Genomic DNA, 19,716 nt, shown 5'->3' with positions numbered 1-19,716 from the left:
GATCCCTCCTCAGTTGCTCTTCCTGAGGTTTCTACCGTTTTTTCCCCCCGTTAAAGGGTTTTTTTTGGGGAGTTTTTCCTTATCCGCTGTGAGGGTCATAAGGACAGAGGGATGTTGTATGCTGTAAAGCCCTGTGAGGCAAATTGTGATTTGTGATATTGGGCTTTATAAATAAAATTGATTGATTGATAAAGCTAAAACCATGATGTGTTCTACTTGTGTTTTGAGATGTATATTTTATAGATTTGGGGATTCCTGATAAAGGATGGCTGTAGCCTGATTCCTTCCAAAGCCCCAATTACTATGTGATGAAATTGTAATTTGATACTGTAATAAAGGTATTCTATGATTTTATATGTTTTTCTGTATTCACTGTGTTCCACCCTTGTTTTGTATTCTTGTACTGTATGACAAGTTCGACTTCCATTTGTATGCCTCACAGTTTGCCATTCAGTAGCCTACTACAAACTACAAACTTCAAACTACAACTCCCAGAAGGTGGAACATCTGCCACCAGGGCTGTGCACAGGTGTGAAATTATTTACTTTTACCAGCCTGTCCATTGTTTCTCATGTATGCTTTGATGAAGGTCCAATAGACCGAAAGTTCTTAATAAAGAGAAACACTGCATAGTGTGCAGGAAATCTTTTTTTTTTTTTACCAGTCTAAAGCTGGACATATTCTGCATTAAAATCACTAAACAATTAACTTTCGGTCAACTGGCTAACTAATTAATCGACTAATCATTTAAAACATCATATTTCAGAAGCTCCCTGTATGTTTCGTATGAAAAAATCTTGGGCCTAATTTGTAAAATAACCAGCTGTCAGGTTAAATGTATTCAAGTTAAAAGTAGGCCTACAATTTCCCCTCTGAAATACAAGTTAGTAGATATACAAGTGAAAGTGACATGTAAAAAGGACTCGAGTAAAGTAAAAGAAGCTCAATTCTGTACTGACGTACCTCTGTAAATACACACATCATGAACCTGTCCCAGGCAGCAGGTCTCCAGCAGTCTCGTCCTCCGTGACTACAGGTGGCAGCAGTGCTAACTAGCTTTAGCCACATTGCATGCTGGGAGTTGTGTCGCCGCCCTAGCAACAGGCTGCAGAGATAAATAACATCCGTCCTGTCCTTATCAGCATCAGCTGGTCCTGTTCTGAAGAAGGACAGTTTTGAAGTGGGCTTTCTTTCTTATCCAAAATGGACAATTTGCAAACAGGAGATGCGCGGTATCTGAAAAGGTAACGACTGCTAACGTTAGCTTGTTCACGTTTGTACCGTTAGCTGAGCTAACAGCAGACTCCAGTGGGATGCTCAGCTGTTCATTGATAGCATAACGGGCCATTTAAATAAGTGACTACAAAGCTAACGGAAGAGTCTGTTATTGATATTCATGATAATGTCTATTTGTGTTGATACGACCTGCTTAAGGTCGCTAATAGTAGGTACCGTTAGCCTTATGTAAGCTAACCTGTGTGTCGGTCCAGGGTGTGTGCGTTGATGAAAATCGATAAAACGTGATTCATCAATAAAAGAGACAACAGCCACCATCGATTGAAGAATTTAGCTAATGACCAGTAGTGGAATAAGTATTAAGTATTAGTACCACGCAGGAAAACTGTTGTTACTAGAAAAAGTCCTGCATTCAAAGTCTTACTTAGATAAAAGTACAAAAAGTAACGTTAGTCTGTTAACGTAAAAACATAACGCTACTTAAGGTACCAGAAGTTAGATAAAAAAACCTCATAATGCAGAATTGTCCATTTCACAGTGATATCATAACATCACTGAAATACAAGTATTGTTTTCATGTGTTCATCACGGAAACAAGTTATTGTTGGAGGTGATGCAGGTGGAGCTAATTTACTTTACGCTGCTACTTTAGTCACATAATAAACTGTGCTGGGGAGCTTTATCTATTATCTATAATAATATATCATGATAAATTCTCAGTTGGTTTATATTTTGTATTAATCTGAAAACTGCAAAGTAATGTCAAATAAATGTGTAAGAGTAAAAAGTACAATGAGATGAATATCAATCAGTCATCATTTATTTGTCACATTGAAATAAGACATGGTACAGCTCCAGTGAAATGGGATTCCATCACCTCTTTTAACGTCTGCACTGTGGTTTAGTCCTTTTTTGTGTCTTCTTACATCGTGGGCTGATGCCTTATAATTTTCCATGATTCTGGATGGTTCTTGTAGTAAACTGTCCACACATCTTAACCCCAAAAAGCTGATCTGCAGGGTCGCTCTTCCTAAACACAGCATCGCCACACTGCAGTAGCCTCTGCACAGTGTAATGTTATAGAGTGGTCCACAGCTGGACTGAGAGCACCTCACATTCCCACTGTCACACCAGTCCCTATTCACCATAAATCACACTTTTTTTAATTGAATAAAACCAGAATGAACATTAAGTATATTAATCTTTGGTGTTTTGCTTCCTTTATCTATGACCCACAGGAGAGTAAAGGGCTGCACACTTGATGTCCACCCCACTGAGAGAGCCCTTGTAGTTCAGTATGAGGTGGAGGCAACTGTCCTGGGAGAGCAGGGGAACCCAATGGTTGGGGAACGCAAAGAGTGTCAAAAAATGTGAGAGTTATACACAGAGTTTCTTACAGTATAATTTCTGTGATATTTCTTTATCATGATTTCATTTTATACCTCTAAAAAGCAGGTGCTCAGTGTTTCTCTTCAGAGCTGTAATTTCATGTGTTTGTATGCTTGTCCTTCAGTATTCGCCTGAAAAGCCTGAACGCCCACACAGATACGTCCTCTTTGGCCCGGAAAGTCGTGGAGGAATGTCGGCTGATTCACCCATCCAAACTCAGCGAGGTGGAGCAGCTGCTCTTCTATTTGCAAAATCGCAAACAGTCAAATGGTATTTAAGAGTTTATTTATCAACTACATTACAAAAAACACTGATGTGGTCATTAAGTATTCCTCAAGGTAAAAGTAGAAGTAATTTCTCTTTGTGATGGTGACTATTACTTTTCACAGACAACCAAGAGAAGAAACGCATCTCACCTCGAGACTTCACACCCTATGCAGGAGTGGAGGTAGGAACTACATGTGTGTTTTTACAGTACAATGTCTGTGCAATGCTGAGGACATTTTCCAGTCCTCACTGTGCTTTATTTCTTGTTTTATTTCCCTTCAGCTGGACGAGGAGGCGAGCATCAGCAGCATCGATGAGTATGTGGAGCTGCTGTATGAGGACATCCAGGAGAAGATCAGAGGAGCCACACTCATCTTCCAACTGGCTCGTAACCCGGACAACCTGGAGGAGCTCGTACAGAATGGTACCTTCCTCTGTTAAATACAGATTTACTTTCAGTTTAAGGAGAAGAAAAATATCTACCTTTTTTAATTCTCTATTCCTTATCTGTTCATGTTGAAATGCACTGACAACATGCTCACAGCCAGCACCAAAATGTTAATTTTCCACACGAATAATGATATAGATATATATGGCTTTTTTCTAAATCATTGTTAGGTTCAAAGGTTCACAGGTTCAAAAGAGATTAAGCTTTTCAGTTATGCCCATCTTAAAATAATGGTTGTCTGTCCGTCCATCTGTCCATCTGTCCCATTCTTGTAAGCGCGATATCTTGGAAACACTTTGAGGGAATTTCTACAGATTTGGCATAAGTGTCCAGTTGGACTCATGGATTATAACACGTTTTTGGCCATAATTTAAGATTTCATACAGCAAACATGACAACATTGGATACAAATATCTAATTTAGATAAATGAAGTGAGGACATTTAATATATGATAGGTCAAAGGTCAGCTTCAGTGTGACATCATAATGTTCTGCAAAAACATTTTTCTGGCTGTTACTCAATGTAAAATCTGAAGAACAGAAGGGGAGACATTTACCCAGATACTGAATTGGTGACACTAATCTTGGGTGCCCATTTCGAAACTATGTTGATTGTATAGCTCTTCTGTGCTGCCAGCAGGAAGACTCTCTGGTAGTCCACCACAAGCTCTATGGTTCTGCTGATGTTGAGCTTCAGGTGATTGTTGTTGCACCATGTTACTAAGCTCCCTATCAGTGTAAAAATAGTCTCTAAGTGAAGACAGCATGTCTCTCACTGGAGATTACTCCCTGGAATCATACATGTCAATATAGTGATAACTTCCATTTTGCCAAAAAATACACTTTATACCTTTTACGAGATTCCTTTAAAGTCTTCACTACATATATTATGATTTTGATTTTTTGAAAGGAATACTTCACTCACACACTTAACATTTGTAAATCGGTTAGTCATGTCATGTTACCTTGAATTCGTGAAGAAAACGGACTGAAAACCACTGAATCCACTGAAAACAGCAAACTTATTTTATTGACTGATTGGGGACCACCTTTAACAACAGCATAACTATATCAATATACCCTTACAAATTGTCACACAACTTGGGCAGTATAATCTAAGTCTCATTTACCAGTCCTATGCTCAGTCCTTCCCAAACACAAGCATTTTTGCTAAAACCTTATTTAAAATTCAACTGAAAGCAAAACTTACCAACGCTCTCTTCAAAACCAGACTCTTAATACGTTTTTTTTTTTTGGTGAACTGTAATAGCGAAATATAGTGATTTTGTTAAGTGAAAATCCATGTATTCGGAAAGCACTGAGCATACAAGTGGATAAATGAGACTTGGATTATACTGCATGAGTTGTGTGAAAGTTTGTAAACAGATGTTATGATATAGTTTTGCTGTTATGAAATGTCTCCAGTCAACAAATCAATATGTTCGCCGTTATCCATGGAGGCATGTGAGAAAAAATAATTTTCTTTACAAATTCAAGGTAACACAGCATGACTAATTGATTAACAAAGGACCATTTTGTGGGTGAAGTATTCCTTCAAGACAAGATGACGTCCTAATATTTCAATCAGGAGAGACCAGGTGAATGAAGTAAAAGTGATTGTTTAATACAGATTGGAGGTGTACAGATTAACAGATGATGTGATGTATATGAATTGTCAGACTGTATTTGGCGCTTGGACTCCTGAGGGAGATTTGCAATGGAGCGGCATCTGAGCAGCAAGATAAAGCCCCCGGGGAGTGGGGAGTGGAGTCCAGACATTGGTTGTGGTGGCTGATGACTCTGAGACTTAGGGCTAATGAAGCTGATGAATCTGTGAAGACTCTGCAGTGATGGGTGGAGGATGCGCACAACTACAGCATGAAAGAATAACGAGCAGAAAGAGAACCATATTTAAAACAAGAATCAGTAAGATGATAGACTTACAGAGAAGGTGTGTCACTGTGCTGTTGGGTAACTGTGACCGACTGACAGAACAGCTGATGTCTCAATTGACAGTCCCCAACAATGACAGAAAGGCTGAATCCAAATGCCCGCACTTCACCGCACTTGCAGACTCGTGGACTGACTAATATTCAACCACATCATGATACAGAAATATGTAGAAGTATAGGCTGTAGAGGGAATGAAAATGCATTGCAGTTATTGCAGCCTAGCAAGCTGTGTTGTGTAATAGCCCAAAAAAGTTGGCCGGGAAAAAACCAGACGGATGAGTAGACACTGTTAATCAACTTATATGACATATATATAAATAGGATAACAGCAGTAGTTTTCACGGCAACGAGTAAAATGGTCTCGAAGGCTGTCTATCAGCCGCTTGCAGTCTCTACCCTCGCAGACTTAACCTGATGATGGTGAATTCATCACAGTACAAATGACTGAAGTCCTCGAGGGCTCAGTCCGTGAGTGCAGAGCGTGGACATATCGATTCAGCCAAAGACATTATGAGTGAGCATGCATGCCTAAGCATGCAAAAGTATAGTCTTCCTGACTGTACTTTCACTAGGGCTTCTTTTGTTGGCTACCCTTTTTTATGAAATTAAAAAAAAATTTATACGTGTGTGTGTGTGTGTGTGTGTGTGTGAGTATGTATATCTATATATGTATATGTATATGCATATGTATATGTATATATATATATATATATATATATATATATATATGTCTCTTCACATATTGTAGCTGCTTGATGAAACATTGTTGGAGATCATGCAGATATTTTTGCTACAAATCTACCCTGCCAGAATTAGGTCTTACATAATGGTTTTTCAGAATTTGATCTCAAAAGCCTTCTTTGGAGCCTTAAACAGCTTCTCACAGTCTTCCTCTGCAGATGGAGTTTGCTCAGGTGGTTGTATACGGCAGGAAGGGGGTAGGTGGTGGCATGTGAATAGCCTCCTTGATCTTTTTTTGACCACCCAATGACTGTTGGTATGAAAGCTATCTCTGTGACAAGTGAGCAAACTCCATGTGCAGAGGAAGACATGAGATGTGGTTGACAGCTCTGAAAGGGTCAAGGATGAGCTTTCATGCTCAATTATTCAGCATGTATTCTTTTTCTCAAAATAATCTTTTTTTCTGTCAAAGTGGATCCAATTGCTTAAGTGCAAACATCGGCCATATTCCAAATTGTCAAACTAAAACTGCATTTGGCCAAAAGGGGAGTTTTTAAAAAAAAAAAAAAAAAGAATATTGCTTGAGCGTAGAATTGGTTGGCTTTTATCAGCTCGTTGTCTCTGCTCCCCTTTTAAAGAAAACAAAGCTCAGCTTCGGTTCTGCTCCCTTCCGTGACAACCAGGCTGTTTCTTCCACAACAGCACGGAGCCATCATCCTCTGCAGCCATGGTGAGATGGCACTGCTTCATTTGTATCCGTCATAGTGCGTCGTCGGCTCACTCTGTCTGCCGCGTCGCATCAACCGGTCCGATGTTGATAAGAGCAGAGTGTTCGTGTGAACCCAGAGGCCTGGGGTCAGCATGGAAAGAGGAGACGAACCCTGGGACGCACGTCTTTGCGTTGAGAAGCACCCATAGCTCAATATCCTCAGGAGCCTCCGACCTCATCGCATTCCCCCACGCTTCTTTAAATTAACCTCCAGCTGCACTGCGCTGTGCTCAGTCTGACTCTGATTGAATTCCACACACAGACGCTTTGTGTTTAGTTTGTCTGTCTCCTCTGTAGCCCTTCATTCCTGTCCTACCTTCTTTTTGTCTGACCTTTTCTATGTCTGCCTTTGTGCGTGTGTTTTAACTGATATGAGTTTGTGTGTCTGTTGTCAGAGACGGCCCTTGGAGCCCTGGCCAGAGTTTTGAGGGAGGACTGGAAGCAGAGTGTGGATCTGGCAACTACCATCATCTGTATCTTCTTCTGCTTCTCCAGGTGAACTAGCAGGGACACATTTATCTCCATCTAACTTTGACTCTTCGTTCCAATGTGTCATTTCCATGTGGTGTTAAATGAGGTCTTTCTTGCTTGTTTTTTCATAGCTTTGAGTATACTAAGTAATATAGTTTGGCTGGTACCGAATGCAATGTGGATCTTGATTTCCAATTTAGAGTGTCTTTTGGGGAGTTTTGAACTGTATTTTTAGTCTCTACTTCTGCATGGCCGCAGGGCCATGTGACAGTCCACATGCAGCCAGAAATATATAATGCTTACATGTGATAACGTCTGTGTATTCAGACATCTAGTGAAGTATAAACAGACCCCTGTGCTCGTCAACATTCTGCTTTTGGACTACATGGCTTTAGTTTGTTGACTAAACAGACATATTTAAAAAAGGTATTCATAGTTGGAGAAATATTTTACTTAAGTCAACTTATGGACGCCCATTTAAAGTGAAAGAAATATATTAGGTGAGTTCTATGTCAACAATCAGTGTGGACACACCTAGCAGTAGCAAGACACTATGTGGAGAGCCAACACAACATCTGTGTTAGACAGTATTGGGGGTACAGTAATATATTATCTCTTAGCTGCAACAAAGTAATATAACACGCTACCAACAGGATTTTGGGTAATATTACATTTACAATGTCACATAACATGTTACTGCCCAAAACAAACTGTTTATTGTATTCATTTTTCAATAATCCACACTGATCCACACCTAGTAATATGTAATGTATCACTTTTCGAGAGTAACTTGCCCAACACTGATGTTAGATAGTTGAACATGTCACTCTAAAACCATGGGCATTAAAGGGATACTTCACTGATTTTCACCCAGCTTTGTATCATAACAGTGTGGGTAGTATGTGTAAATGAACTGTGGTAAACTTCCTTCCATCAAACCAGTACCCAGATCTCCCTGCTCCTCTCCCAGACAAACTTCACAGGATGACGCAGATGACACAAAATGCATCATTCAGCAGCATCCAGCAGTTTCACTGCTTGTCCCGGGCTGTTGGTCGAAATACAGGCTGTGCTTCCACATTTTTGTATTGCCCGCAGCCCATGCTGCCACCACAGACAAAAAGAGTATAGAAGCAGGTCAAGAGACAGACATGCCCCTCTCTTGCTTTCTCTTTCTCCTTCTCTCTCTTAAACTAAGACTTAAACTCAATCTCAATCAGAGCTTTCTCTTTTTCATCTCAAATATTTTTAGAAACATATTTTAGTGCCCTTTTTAGCTGTTACAGCGAGATTGTGAACAGGAAGTGGGCGCCATACTGTTTCCTGCACAGTGAAAACTGAGGCTGAAAAAACTGAGATCAAACAGCAAAAACAAGCAGCACTGACCAAATATAAACCCAGATTCTGTTACTGTGTTGCCTATTTCTTGCCCCAAATGTTTTCAGAAACATGTTTTAGCTAACTGTTTGAGTGTAATATGAGATTGTTTGTCGCCAGCCGGTTGCCATTTTGTCAAAAAGACGAGTTTGCATTACGCACCACTTAACCATGAGTGTTTACCAGCAGGTGCAGTGCAGGGCATTTTGTATGTTTATGTTTTCTACCTCTTGAGCAAATGCCAGTCTTTTTTCTCTGTTTTCTCTGTTCGTGTATGACTTCACAAGTATTTGCATGTTTCTACAGCAGAGACAGCCTAGTTTTATGAAAAGACCGTGTTTCCAGCAGTGAAAAACTTGATCTGATTGAAACTGATCCCAAAGGTGCTGAATGGTCTTTCACACCAAACTGGTTAAAAAAATTCCTCTGCATGGAGCTAGAAATGTACACGGGGAAATTGTCATGTTGAAACATTAAAGGGACAAACACGAAAGAACACAATTGTTTAAAATATCAGTGTAGGCTGAAGGATTTACATTTCTCTTCACTGAACCCACACTGGGAAAAAATGACCCAGATCAACAGTACAAAAAGTATGTCCATATATATCTGGCCATGTGTATTTTTTGTATTTGAAGTACAAACCCAGTTTACCAGATTAGGGCACTCAAAACATTTTGCAAGCCGCATTGTTGCCTCCTTGTGTACAGTACACATTTTAGTTGTAACAGCACAGACCCTCACAGCCAGTTGCCTCTGCTCACTTCTCTTTTCACTGCTCTCTCCCTTTCTTCCAGTAGTCATCCACCTTTGGCAGCCTACCTAGTACTGAAGTTTCACTCTCCAACTGGGGGTTAGGAAACACTAAAATTAGCCCTCACTAGAATAATACATAAACGTCTGTCAGAGCTGATTTAGGCTGCAAGAGGACGTGTGTGTCTGAAAACTGATCGTCACTCTTGGCTCGTGTCCATCTCTGTGTTATGCTGTTTGGATTGTGAAACGGTTCAAGTTGGACTGATTATAAGTCGGACCAGGACATACTGTTTGACTGAATGTGTTTTGACTTTGACAGTTTACTTTGTAAACTACTTCAGGGGTGACGGATTGGGTCATTTTAATGACAGCTCCCAGCTGGAATCACCGATCTTAAAAAAAAGTGGATTTTTAGTTTTGAAAATACACTTTTGGATAAATGGAGGTCTTTTTCTCACTCTCTCTCCTTGTTAATTTTCCTCCTCTAGTTTCTCCCAGTTCCATGGCCTGGTCACACATTTCAAAATTGGGGCCCTGTGTATGAATATCATTGAGCATGAGCTGAAGAGGTATGACCTCTGGCAAGACGAACTACAGAAGAAGAAGAAGGCCTATATCCTTTTGTGAGAGTCATTCAACGTAAAATTCTTAAGTCTTAAAGACAGTTGTTTCTAAATAAGGTAGATAATGGAAAGTATATTATTTGTATGTAACTAAAGCTGAGCACAATACTCAGCTAGGTGACAGTTTTAATGGTACAGTATAAGAGGAAACTCTGTTTAATGTTTTTTCCTTGACTGATTGCACATGAAGAATTCCCTGAGAATCAAAATTTGAAGAAAGAACACGAGAAGTCTTTCAGAAAGTACCAGAGCCTTCTGACCAAACAGGAGCAGCTTCTGAGAGGTAACTGTTGAAACTTTTTACTTCATAATGATGTCAAACTCATGTGTCCTTCAGTGTCCTCTCGGCTGTGTCTGCATCATGTTCTGGCTGTTGCAGATATTGGAGTTGTGAGGGTCAGTGTAGTCTGTTTGTAAGACTAAGCTGGCAGTTTACTCCAGAGTTAATTGAATTTGGCGTGCTCTCAGACTGCTATTGAATACGGAGCTATGAGCAAACACCAGTCTACTCACTGCGACTCCAGGTCCGTTTATTTAACCTCTCCAGCCCCTCTGTCCTGCAAGTGGGGCAATCAGCAAACTTTATTTAACGTGTTAGTGGAGATCCCAAAGTTTCCAGAGTTATCAGAGAAAAATTTCAGAGTTATCAAATTTTTCCGAGCTATTGGACAAAGTTTCAGAGATATCGGACGAAGTTTCAAGAGTTTTCAGACAAAGTTATCTGACAGAGTTTCCAGAGTTATCAGACAACGTTTTTAGGGTTATAAATAGGGATGGTAGGATTTTATCAGTATCAATGCCATTATCGATTCTGCTTATCGATCCGATTCTTTCTCGATTCCCTTATCGATTCCTCCTGTGAATTAATGATACCACCTGTTGTTTGTAACCCAATACATCTGCTTTCAGAACGTTTTATTATGAACCTTAAAGCCATGGTNAAGGGAATCGTTAAGCATAAAGGCTAATGATGTCGATGAATTGGACCAGTTGGAACCGGTTCTTAACAGGAACCGGTTCTCGATTCCCATCCCTAGTTATAAAGCAAAGTTATCAAACAAAAGTTCCATAAGTTTTCAGAGTAATCAGACAAAGTTTCCAGCGTTGGCAGACAGAGTTTTTGAACATGGTATCTTTTCCAGATTTATCAGACAGAAGTTTTCAGAGTTATCAGAGGGAAGTTTTCATAGTTATCATACAGAGGTTTAAGTAAGTATGCAGACATTTAAACCTTGGTGTCGATGGTCTGAAAATTTAACTCATTAGATTTTTGTCATTGTTTTAAGTTGTCGATTGATTAAGTTGATGTAGTTTTAAACTTCTCCATTGTGAGGATTTGCAGCTTCTCTATTTTATGTCATTTTAACCTTAATTAATGTGAAGTTGGATTATTGGTCAGACAAACCAAGACACCTGAAGACCTCAGGCTTTAGGAAACTCTGATGGGCATTTTGTTGTTTTGTAGACATAACAGTTAATTGATTATTCATAAAGCTAATTGACAGATTGATTGGTAACGGAAATAACTGTTTGTTACAACCCCAAGAAGGACAAGAGAAATCTAAATTAAATATAAAATGACATTNAACCTTAATTAATGTGAAGTTGGATTATTGGTCAGACAAACCAAGACACCTGAAGACCTCAGGCTTTAGGAAACTCTGATGGGCATTTTGTTTTTTTGTAGACATAACAGTTAATTGATAATTCATTAATTGACAGATTGATTGGTAACGGAAATTACTGTTTGTTGCAACCCCAAGAAGCACAAGAGAAATCTAAATTAAATATAAAATGACATTTAAAAAAAAAAAAAAAAGCAAAAACAGCAGTGTAGGCATGAAAGTGAGTTGCAGCTAAATGACTGAACAGGAAACAGTCATTTTAATTTCTCAGCCTGATCCTGTTGTCTCCGACGTGTTTGTCCCTGTAGTTGCTCTGTGTCTGCTGCTGAACCTGGCTGAAGACACGCGCACAGAGCTGAAGATGAGGAACAAAAACATCGTCCACATGCTGGTAAAGATCCTGGACAGGGAGGATGAGGAGCTGCTGCTGGTGGTCGTCTCCTTCCTCAAGAAGCTGTCAATCTTCTTGGAGAACAAGAATGACATGGTGAGTCAGGGAGGGGTGGAGTAAAGGGGAGAGGGAAATAAAAAGGGAGGTTTTAGATAGAAGATAAATAAAAGATATATACTTAGTATTTATTTTTCACATATGCATGATGGCCTCCTTGCATATCGTGTTCCCTCAGAGCAAGCAGTGGAATCAAGGAGGGGACACGAGGAAAGAGAAGTCGAGGCAACAGGCATTTAACAAAATGAGACAGCATTGCTACGAGGACATCATTTTAAAGCAATGTCAGTTAAATATGATGTTGGGCGTAGCTGCATCATCCGCCTACAGCTCACTGCTGTATTTATGATCTCTGTCAAATAAGCATATTTACTTTTAATTCAATTCACAACGTGGCATAATGTGACAAGAATGTAGGGATGTCATACATGTTTTTATATTTAAAACACACACACTCACACACAGCTAGTGGGTGAAATGATAAATAGGTCTGTCAATGTCGGGCAGAGTGTCTGTTGCAGTAGTTTTTGTGGTGTGGCCCGCACCAGTGGCACTAATCAGCTGATTCAACCTGATTCAGTGTCACAGCCCGTTGGTGAGTGACATCACTCTGATTGGTACTTAGGTAAGAAACCAACAACTAAAGTCAAGAGAGCGAGAGATCGAAACAGACTTGTTAGATTTTTTTCTTTTTTCTTTTTGCCATTTAGCTCTTAAGCAGAAACGTTCCAGAATTGTTTGTGTAACTGTTCGCTAGCTCACAGTAAATATCATTTATTCTGGCATCGGGTTATGTTGTTTATGTGCTCATGGCTGACCTGGGTCTTGAATCCTTCCTGTCAATCTTCCAATTTCCCTTTTTGAATTATGAATGCAGACTACCACCACCTACTGGTGCGGAGAGTTGTTCCATCTCACGCAGGTGCAAAATGTTCATGCTACTTGGATGTTGGCTGTAGTCTTTGCAGTGTGTTCAAGTGCAACGTGTTGGTCGAGACACAGGTGACATAAGGTGACGCAAAAGTCGGCCTTCGTCTCCACTAGTTCTCTGATGACAGTTTGTTGTGTCAGGGCCTGTAAGAGTGGATGCTGTTGAAGCAGCACATGCTCTTGCGCTCTCTCCTTGATTTTCAGTATTTGTTTACATGAAAATGACATTTTGTTTGTATGTGCTCTTTTTATTTTCCTCTTCAAAAGCTAGTCAGAATTGTTGTGGACTCAGGATTTTAAACAGGTTAATCATTACACAAATCTGCCCCACAGAGGTTTTGCTCATGTTCCTCTAGTTCAGTTTAATAACAAACAAAGCATGAATCATGGATTCATTAAGCAAAATAAGAAAATAACCCTGCAATGAAGTAATAAGTAAAACTACTCTCAGGTTAAAAAATATTTGGATTTACCTTTGTTTAATTGAAGTGCTTGTTGGAGCAGCTCAGCCAATTCAGCCAATCTGTTCCTTGTTTAAAATTCACGGCGTCTGTGTAACAATAGAATCAGTCTCCTTTTCTTTACATGTCTAACGAATGTGTTTTTAACAACATTGTTTTGAGACATTTAAACTCAATTAGTTAAATATAGAGGAAAGAATCATTCTTTATTTGTTCTGTAAAGCATTCCCCAAATCGTTTCAGTCATTCCCTGTAGAAATGCCACTTGAAACCGCGCTCATCAAATTTCAATTTAATAAATGCTTAGAAGGACCACTTTTGGCCACGTGTCCACAGCGCTCGCACAGGAACCTCACCGCCCCGACTTTCCCTAATCCAGCCCCACCTGGTTCCAATCTCACTCAGTTTGTGGCTCTTTATCAAAGCCAGACCCTGTTAGGAACTGGTTTTATCTCCATGTTTCCCATTTGGTGTATCTTTGATTCAGATTAAAGAACCCTTCAGGGGGGTTAGACACATTGAAGCATGTGCCCAGCAGGGAAATCGTGGTTTCAACACTTCGACTCAGTGGAGTTTATCAGCTTACACAAGGGAGAAGGGTTTCCATTTATGGACATGGATGTTTAATTGATTTTAAAATAAGACTGATCACTCATTGGTACTGTACTGTATGCCATCAGGTTTTATTTACTCAGCGAACATGCTGTGAGTTTCTCCAAATCAGATAAGACTTCAACACAGCCTGATAAGTTTTTTTTCCTGCTGTTGTCACTAATGGAAGGGGAATGTCAGTGGTAATTGACACAGGCTGCAGTTGATTATGCAGCTCGAGGTCTGGTTTGTGATGGTGCGACTGGAGCTGGTTTTGCACACAGTAGCAGCAAGTGCGTTTTTAACTGAGAGCAGGTTGCGTCACCGTGATATCTGGCTGCGGGGAGACCACAGGAGAGGGGAGACAGACATGTTAACAAGCAGCACTGGACTGACTAGCAGTGCTGTCACACTGACAGTCACAGTGACAGCATGCAGTCTAAACACTACCACGCTGCTCACATTTTCACACATCAGTGATCCCATAAGACGCAGCAGTCATGGGTTTGTGTCTGAGTGTGTTTGTTGTCATCAGCTCAACACCTCCACCTGCCTGTAGGTCTGTAGGTGAACCTGCTCCAAGCTGGACATCTGGCTTAAAAAAGTAAAAGGTGAGGTTTCAGTGTCTTATGGAGATAACTACTAAATGTGATAATTCACCATATTTACATATAATTATGACAAGCATATTACAGGGTGGTAGGGCTGCATGTTTATAACGAACAGATGGTGTCATCAAGGGAAGAATTACATTAAATGCAAATTTTCTGATTACCTATTTTTATAGGCTACATGTTTTAGTAAAAAATAAGTGTAAATGATTATTTTATAACTTGTCCCAAAATTATTGCATAGCTTTGTGATCATTATTTCATCTTAAAATGGCTGTGAGTTACAGTATAAATCAAACATTCATCACAGTACAACTGTGTTGCACATAAATGCAGCCAGTGGTGGAAGAATTATTAAGATCTTAATCTTTTACTAAAAGAGTAGAAGTACAATCAGCAAAATACACTTAAGGCTGTATGTACTTTTATGAACTGTAGTTAGAGAATCTTGATTCCTGTTTGATCGGCCCTGCCTAGTTTGACAGTTTGACCACAGGACCGCATGGTATTTTGTTGTGTATACCGAAAGTGATTGTTACAGTAATCTTCTCTGTAATGTAACAGCAAAATTATTTTCTGTAAGATAGCTGTTGACAGAATGGTGCTACAATATGTCAATTAGGGCTGCATGATATATTGTTTCAGCATTGACATAATAGTCGCATTGCAGTGCAGTGCCAAGTAAGGCAAATCACACTCTTTATTTTCCATGACTAATACAGACCAAGCCTTCCCCTTTAAGAAAGCTGATGCAGAGCAGTGGCAGACAGTGAAACTCTGCTCTTCGTGTGTTTAAAAAAGTACCATAAGCAGGTTGGCAAGTCTGGCAGACCCAGTGAAGCACATGCTTTTGTGAAATGGAAATTTTATTTTGGATCCTTAAAAAATTATGCAAAAGTTTAAAAAAAAAAAAAAAAAAAAATGGACAATGGACAAAAAAGTTTTTTCTAGTGGCTAGTGAGTAATGCAGCACGACACTGAGATGATTAAAAACCTTGTGTTTTTTTATCAAGACATACAGTTAAATCAATATTGCCCCACTTTTTATTCCAGATCAGTGACAAAACAAGCCCAGCAGTCTTTCTAAAAAGTGAAACATATTTCTATGTTCTATCCATATTCTAAGAAAAATTAGCATCTACTGCAGCACTTGCCATTACAAATTAGAACCTGATTTTAATAAAGCAATAGATGGTTAATTTGTTCTCCTCCTGTGAAATCTTTCCAGCATGACAGTGTGGGTATTACACATCATTTTAACTGTGCCTCTTTTATCCATGATATCCACCCATGCTCTCTACGTGTCATCATTCAAACATTTAAGCTCTAACCTGTAAAAATCTGGCATAAAAGTCTGTCAAGCTGCTAACATTTAAACCATGCTGGTGGGGGATTATGGGAGAAGGTGTTCCTTAATGGCTGCAGAACCTGGAAGTTTGACTTGCTGTGTCTGTTTTTGTTTGCAGGCTGAAACATTTGCCGTGGAGAAGCTGGCTCGGCTGGTTCCCTGCGAGCACGAGGAGCTCCTGAGCACCAACTTGCGCCTCCTGCTCAACCTCTCCTTTGACACAATGCTGCGCAGCCAGATGGTCCAGGCAGGACTCATTCCTAAAGTCTCCTCATTGCTTGGTAATCAATCTGACCGTGTACTGCTTGTGTTTGTTCCCATGGATAGGTTATACTGGTTCACTGTGTGTGTTTATGACAAAGGTTGTATGTATTTGCCTCTGCATCAGGGAAATCATAATTCCAGGCTTTCAGTAAGAGAAACAGACAAGTCATGAGAAACACTCATCCCTCCTGAATCGCCTGTGGAGCCTCTAATTTGTTATTACTCAGACGTATGTGCAGGTGCAGTTTTTACACAGCACCCAGGCCTCAAGCTGCCTCTGGTGACCATTAGAGCAGTGACCCCCTGAAAGCTCCGTAGCGGTGCAATTGGTGCGTTGTCTCATCCGCGAGGTCGTGTGACACGGTCAGAAGCATCTCTGACGGGCCTTTTGAAGCCTCTCAGGGGGAGGCTCGAGTAACGGCGCATAATTAATATAATATATTTGTTAGAATAACATGCCAGAGCCTCTGCACAAATGTTGTTTTTGCAGGAGCAGGCCAGAGAGGTGGAGAGGTCTTCAGAGATTTAGGGGGGGGGGCTGTTTTTTGGGAAGTGGCGGGTGGGGGTTGCTCATTCAGGAAGCGAGGCGCACACATAATATAACTTAACACTGAAATATTACGCCTGCTCACAGTTTTGACACTGTTGAGTTTGCCTGTATTTGTGTGTTTGTGCATGTGTGTAATGCTCTCTGTATGCGAGCGGATGTGTCATTAATCATCTGCTTTCACTGCTGACTGTCCTCTTTTCAACTGACAAACTCTGCATGAGGACTCTTGCCTTATCTATAAAGAAAGAAGGCAGCCAGGGGACTGGTATGTCAGCCTCCATTCTCTCCATCCAGACCTGAACAGAGGTCACGGCCCCTGATGATAAGATGAAAGTGGAGTTAGATCCTTCACTTGTCATCATCATCTCCCACTCGATCCATCCCACCACTGCCTGAACTTAACAGAAAGTAGAAGATTCCTTTTTGTCACCTGCATCTTCATTTTTGCATTTATGTTTTACAGGTATTGCAGAAACAATTTTTTGATTAATTGATCAACAGAACTTAAGTCAACAATTTTGTAATCTCTCAAGACAGATTCTGCAATTTACATTGTAAAGGAAGAAAAAAAAATCCTTTTTTTTTTTTTAACCAATGGATTTCCAGATTGACAATTTTGAAAATCAGAGCATTGGTTAAGTCTTTATCAAGCAAAAATGCCAAACACACTCTGCTGTCAATGTGAGCACATGCTGCTTTTCCCCGGGTATGTCACAGTAAACATGAGGCATTTAAAAAACGTCTTTGGGACTGTGTGTTTTTTTGTTTTTTTGTTTTTTTCATCTTTTGTAACATTTTATATAGAAGTAGTGTCTAGCCTCATTAACCCATTCTTCTGATGTAAAATTCATCACACATCCACCCATGATGACTCTCAGTAAAGTGTATAGACAGATCAATGTGGTATTTTCAATCTGGTATGGAGTATGTTAGCGCTTTAAATCCCAACAAATATGACACTGCAGACTGGGCACATGGAACAAAAGCGCTGTCTGCATGTGTGTGGACATGTTAGCATTCTCCAAAATAGACCCTATGTGATAAAACTGAACCAGGTCCACTGTCTGTATCTGCATTGAAATTGGAGTAATTCTGGTCTTAATGTGTGGACATGAAATGTAAGCAGTTCAACCACTGTTTCTCAACAATCTGAGAACAGTCAGAATAACAAGCATTAAAACCTAAAGGAACAGTTCACTCCAAAATTAAACAAACTGTTCCTCCTTCCTGTAGCGGTATTTATCAGTCTAGATTGTTTTGGTGTGAGTTGCTGAGTGTGTGAGATATCGGCAGAGATGTCTGCCTTCTCTCCTATATAATGGAAGTAGTTGGCACTGGGCTTGTGGTGCTCAAAGCACATAAAAACATTTGTCTCTTTCCAGGAATCATGAACAAGTTATTCAAGATCCTCCACAGAACTTGATGTGAGCAGTTAATGTAGGAACTATTTTCTTTCTACCAAACTACACCCGCCAACTGAATCACAGCGCAGAAGGAAGTGTGCACCTACTCATGGACGAGAAGCTCATGACAGTGTGAGATGTAAACATTAACAGTGTCCCCCTCAGCTGAGCTGTAACGTTAACTAGCTCCGCGCAGTGATTTGGTTGTCGAGTGTAGTTCAGTTGAAAGGTAATGGTTCCCACATGAAACTGTTCACAACAAGGTCTGTGGATTATCTTGAGTAACTGGGTCATGATTTCTGGAAAGAGACATTGCTGCTGAGGTCTTTTATGTACTTTTAGTGCTTGGAGCACCACAGGCTGAGTGCCATCTTGTTCTATTATGCTGGAGAGAAGGCAGGCATCTCTACGGCCGATGTCTCCAACACTCTGTAACTCACACCAAAACAATCTAGACTGATAAATCACACTACAGGTAAGAGGAAAAATATGTATTCTTGATTTGAGGGTGAACTGTCCCTTTAAATCCCTTATCAGATTTATCATGAGAACCTTTTCTGGTATCACAATTATAGACTGAACAATAAATTGATGTATTAAAGAGCATTGGTGGATGAGTAGATAATGAAGATTAATGTGTCAGCTAGAACTGAAACAATAAGGTTGATGGAGAGAAAAAGTTTTAGCAAAAATTTTGACAATTCATAAGCTGTTTAGTTTTATTTATCAAACAAAAATACCAACATCCTCGAATGGGCTGCTTTTTGTCTGTTATATAACACTGTAATCTGAGTATCTTTGGGTTTTGATTGTTTGTCGATATGAGATGCAAATAGTTAAGTATCAAAACAACAATCAAGAGGTTAATTAATTATGATGTTTTAACACGATCATTAGTTACAGCATCAGCCTGACTTTTTTTTCCTCCTGTGACGCAGCATGTTGACTGTCATTACATTGCAAAACCAAATTAGGAGACTTGAGTGGGGAGTGGACCTCTTTAAGAGCATTGTACCCTGTTATGTGGTGTGTGATGTCTCCGAAGACCAAACCCAGCTTGCTTATTTATCCAGAAAATGCAATAACAACGGAGCAGTGCTGTCCGCAGAGCGGGCCCAGACGCCTCTTAATGTGTGCGGGTGTAATTTTACGAAGGTTAGGCGGTTTTAAATCAGGCTGGGGTGTAATTGGAGTTTAGCTCTCCCACTAACTGCCCCTGAACAGTCTAGTTAATTCTTAACAGCTCCCCCTCACCTTTTTTTCTCTCTCTTGCTCCAACCCTAGCAGTGTTTTGAACATTTAATGGGATCTCTCTGTTCGCCCATAAAGGATCCTCCATGTTCCTACTAGCAAAGTGAGGGAGTCCGCAGGGTCTGGAGGAGCGTGTGTGTGTGTGTGTGTGTGTGTGTGTGTGTGTGTGTGTGTGTGTGTGTGTGTGTGTGTGTGTGTGTGTGTGCGTGTACTTGGTTGTGTATTTTAAGGTATTGGTTGAGGTAAAGGATCACTAATGAGAAGC

The 19,716-nt window shown here is 40.1% G+C and overlaps 1 protein-coding gene across 1 annotated transcript in view; it reads left to right on the top strand.

Annotated features, from left to right (window-relative positions):
* Positions 1-1,089: 1,089 nt before the first annotated feature.
* kifap3a (kinesin-associated protein 3a) overlaps positions 1,090-19,716 on the top strand; it is a 49,573-nt gene continuing 30,946 nt past the window's right edge. Inside the window, exons 1-10 of the mRNA XM_050054446.1 lie at positions 1,090-1,244; positions 2,475-2,606; positions 2,750-2,895; positions 3,015-3,073; positions 3,175-3,316; positions 7,138-7,237; positions 9,835-9,959; positions 10,154-10,252; positions 11,903-12,081; positions 16,102-16,264. Of these exons, the coding sequence (XP_049910403.1) occupies positions 1,204-1,244; positions 2,475-2,606; positions 2,750-2,895; positions 3,015-3,073; positions 3,175-3,316; positions 7,138-7,237; positions 9,835-9,959; positions 10,154-10,252; positions 11,903-12,081; positions 16,102-16,264 (1,186 nt within the window). The 5' untranslated portion in view covers positions 1,090-1,203. The remainder of the gene's footprint in view (positions 1,245-2,474; positions 2,607-2,749; positions 2,896-3,014; positions 3,074-3,174; positions 3,317-7,137; positions 7,238-9,834; positions 9,960-10,153; positions 10,253-11,902; positions 12,082-16,101; positions 16,265-19,716) is intronic.

The sequence above is a fragment of the Epinephelus moara genome, chromosome 10 (genome assembly GCF_006386435.1).
Source record: "Epinephelus moara isolate mb chromosome 10, YSFRI_EMoa_1.0, whole genome shotgun sequence".
Classification (NCBI taxonomy): domain Eukaryota; kingdom Metazoa; phylum Chordata; class Actinopteri; order Perciformes; family Serranidae; genus Epinephelus; species Epinephelus moara.
The sequence above is the reverse complement of the archived record's forward strand: the minus strand, read 5'-3'. Positions and strand labels throughout refer to the sequence as shown.